Source organism: Sinocyclocheilus rhinocerous, unplaced genomic scaffold (assembly GCF_001515625.1).
Source record: "Sinocyclocheilus rhinocerous isolate Xijiao unplaced genomic scaffold, SAMN03320098_v1.1 scaffold225, whole genome shotgun sequence".
NCBI lineage: Eukaryota > Metazoa > Chordata > Actinopteri > Cypriniformes > Cyprinidae > Sinocyclocheilus > Sinocyclocheilus rhinocerous.
In genome coordinates, this window is record NW_015630532.1 from 1,997,259 (window position 1) to 1,998,864 (window position 1,606).

Genomic DNA, 1,606 nt, shown 5'->3' on the forward strand with positions numbered 1-1,606 from the left:
AAATGGTCCTCCATAAAATGTGCTGGACACATCTGAATATTTGGGTTGAAGTGTTCTGTAACAGTGTTGCAAATACAACTTAACCACTGATATCTAGTCGTGCCCATTTTTGGAAGACCAAACAAAGTAGTTTCGCTTTCACAACGAAACACAGCCTAGGTAAAACTCCACAGTGACTCAGAAATGTCAGAAATTCAAGAGTGTAAACAAACCATAATTGCGTCCACTTTTTACAGAAGTCTTATGTCTGAATTCACAGTTGTGATGCTCCTCCCATGCTAACGTACAAACTTTGTGGTTGTCCTTTTCGAAGAATATCACTTCAGATGTTTTTATTTTCTGTGCTTGAGAGTTCTGTTTTTCTCAGCTTCCACAAAAGGGAAGTGAGTTTTGTTGAGGCAGGTTTTCTAGCTCAGTGGTTAGATGTACAGCGGACTCGAATGGACAGAGAGGGAATCATGAACGCTACAGCTTATTTTCAGGAGGATGAGGAGACCGAGCTGGGCTTGGTGGGGGCCTGTGTGATCCTGGGGGTGTGTTTCCTGGTGGGCACACCAGGGAACCTGCTGGTGGTGTGGACCATCTTGAAGCATGTGAAGCAGCGTTCACATACGGTGCTTCTCATCCTCCACCTGGCAGCTGCAGATCTTCTGGTGCTGGTCACTCTGCCGCTGTGGATCTACTCGCTGGCCCGTTCCTGGGTGTTTGGAGAGGCTGCCTGCAAAGCCATGGTGTACATCATCAATGCCTGTATGTACAGCAGCATCTTCATCATCACCGTCATGAGTGTGGAGCGCTTCGTGGCTGTCAGATACCCCTTTGCCTCAGTCGGCTGGAGGAGGAGACAAGCACTAAACAAGGTACTTCTAATGATATGGATGGCTTCATTTCTCCTCAGTATTCCTGTCATTCTAACTCACACTTTGGGAGAAGTTCACGGACAAAATCAATGTCTGTTCAGAGAGTATGAGACTGATGCCCAGGAGGCCGTGTTGCTCATTTTAGAGTCTCTTATAGGCTTCGTCATCCCTTTTTTCACTCTGTTGGTCTGTTACGGCTGCCTCTTCAGTCGCATAGCGCAGATGAACTTCAAGTCCAAGAGCAAGTCGACGGTTCTCATCTGCAGTGTGGTGGTGATGTTCGCTGTCTGCTGGATTCCTCATCATGTGGGGAACCTTCTTTCCCTCATCTCGCTCGCTCTCAAGCATTCAAACCCCAACATGGCGGAAAGTTTGGAGGAAGCCTGCACCACAATGACCATTATAGCAGGAGCCCTGGTGTTTATCAGTAGCTCAGTCAATCCAGTGCTTTACGTGTTTGCCGCTCGTACCTTCCGCAGCTCGCTCCGGGAAACTGGAATACAGAAGCTCTTCCAGCATCTGTCCAGTGCAGTGTCAGGTGAAGGGAATAAAGAGTTATCATTTGTGTCCAAAAGACAGAGTTCACACACCACCAACTCACAGTGTCTCACGGACTCAAAAGTGCCTGTAGATGTGGCTATGGAATCATGCATCAGTACCTCAGACTGACTCTGTAAGAAGCTTTAAAGCCAGAAACTCAATAACAATAATAACCATTACAACTGTTATTTCTCCAAAAAGAGTGC

At 46.9% G+C, this 1,606-nt stretch overlaps 1 protein-coding gene across 1 annotated transcript; it reads left to right on the forward strand.

Annotated features, from left to right (window-relative positions):
* Positions 1-458: 458 nt before the first annotated feature.
* On the forward strand, positions 459-1,606 carry LOC107740501 (leukotriene B4 receptor 1-like). The gene has a single exon (XM_016552953.1). The coding sequence runs from the start codon at positions 459-461 to the stop codon at positions 1,527-1,529; it is 1,071 nt and encodes a 356-aa protein (XP_016408439.1). The 3' UTR covers positions 1,530-1,606.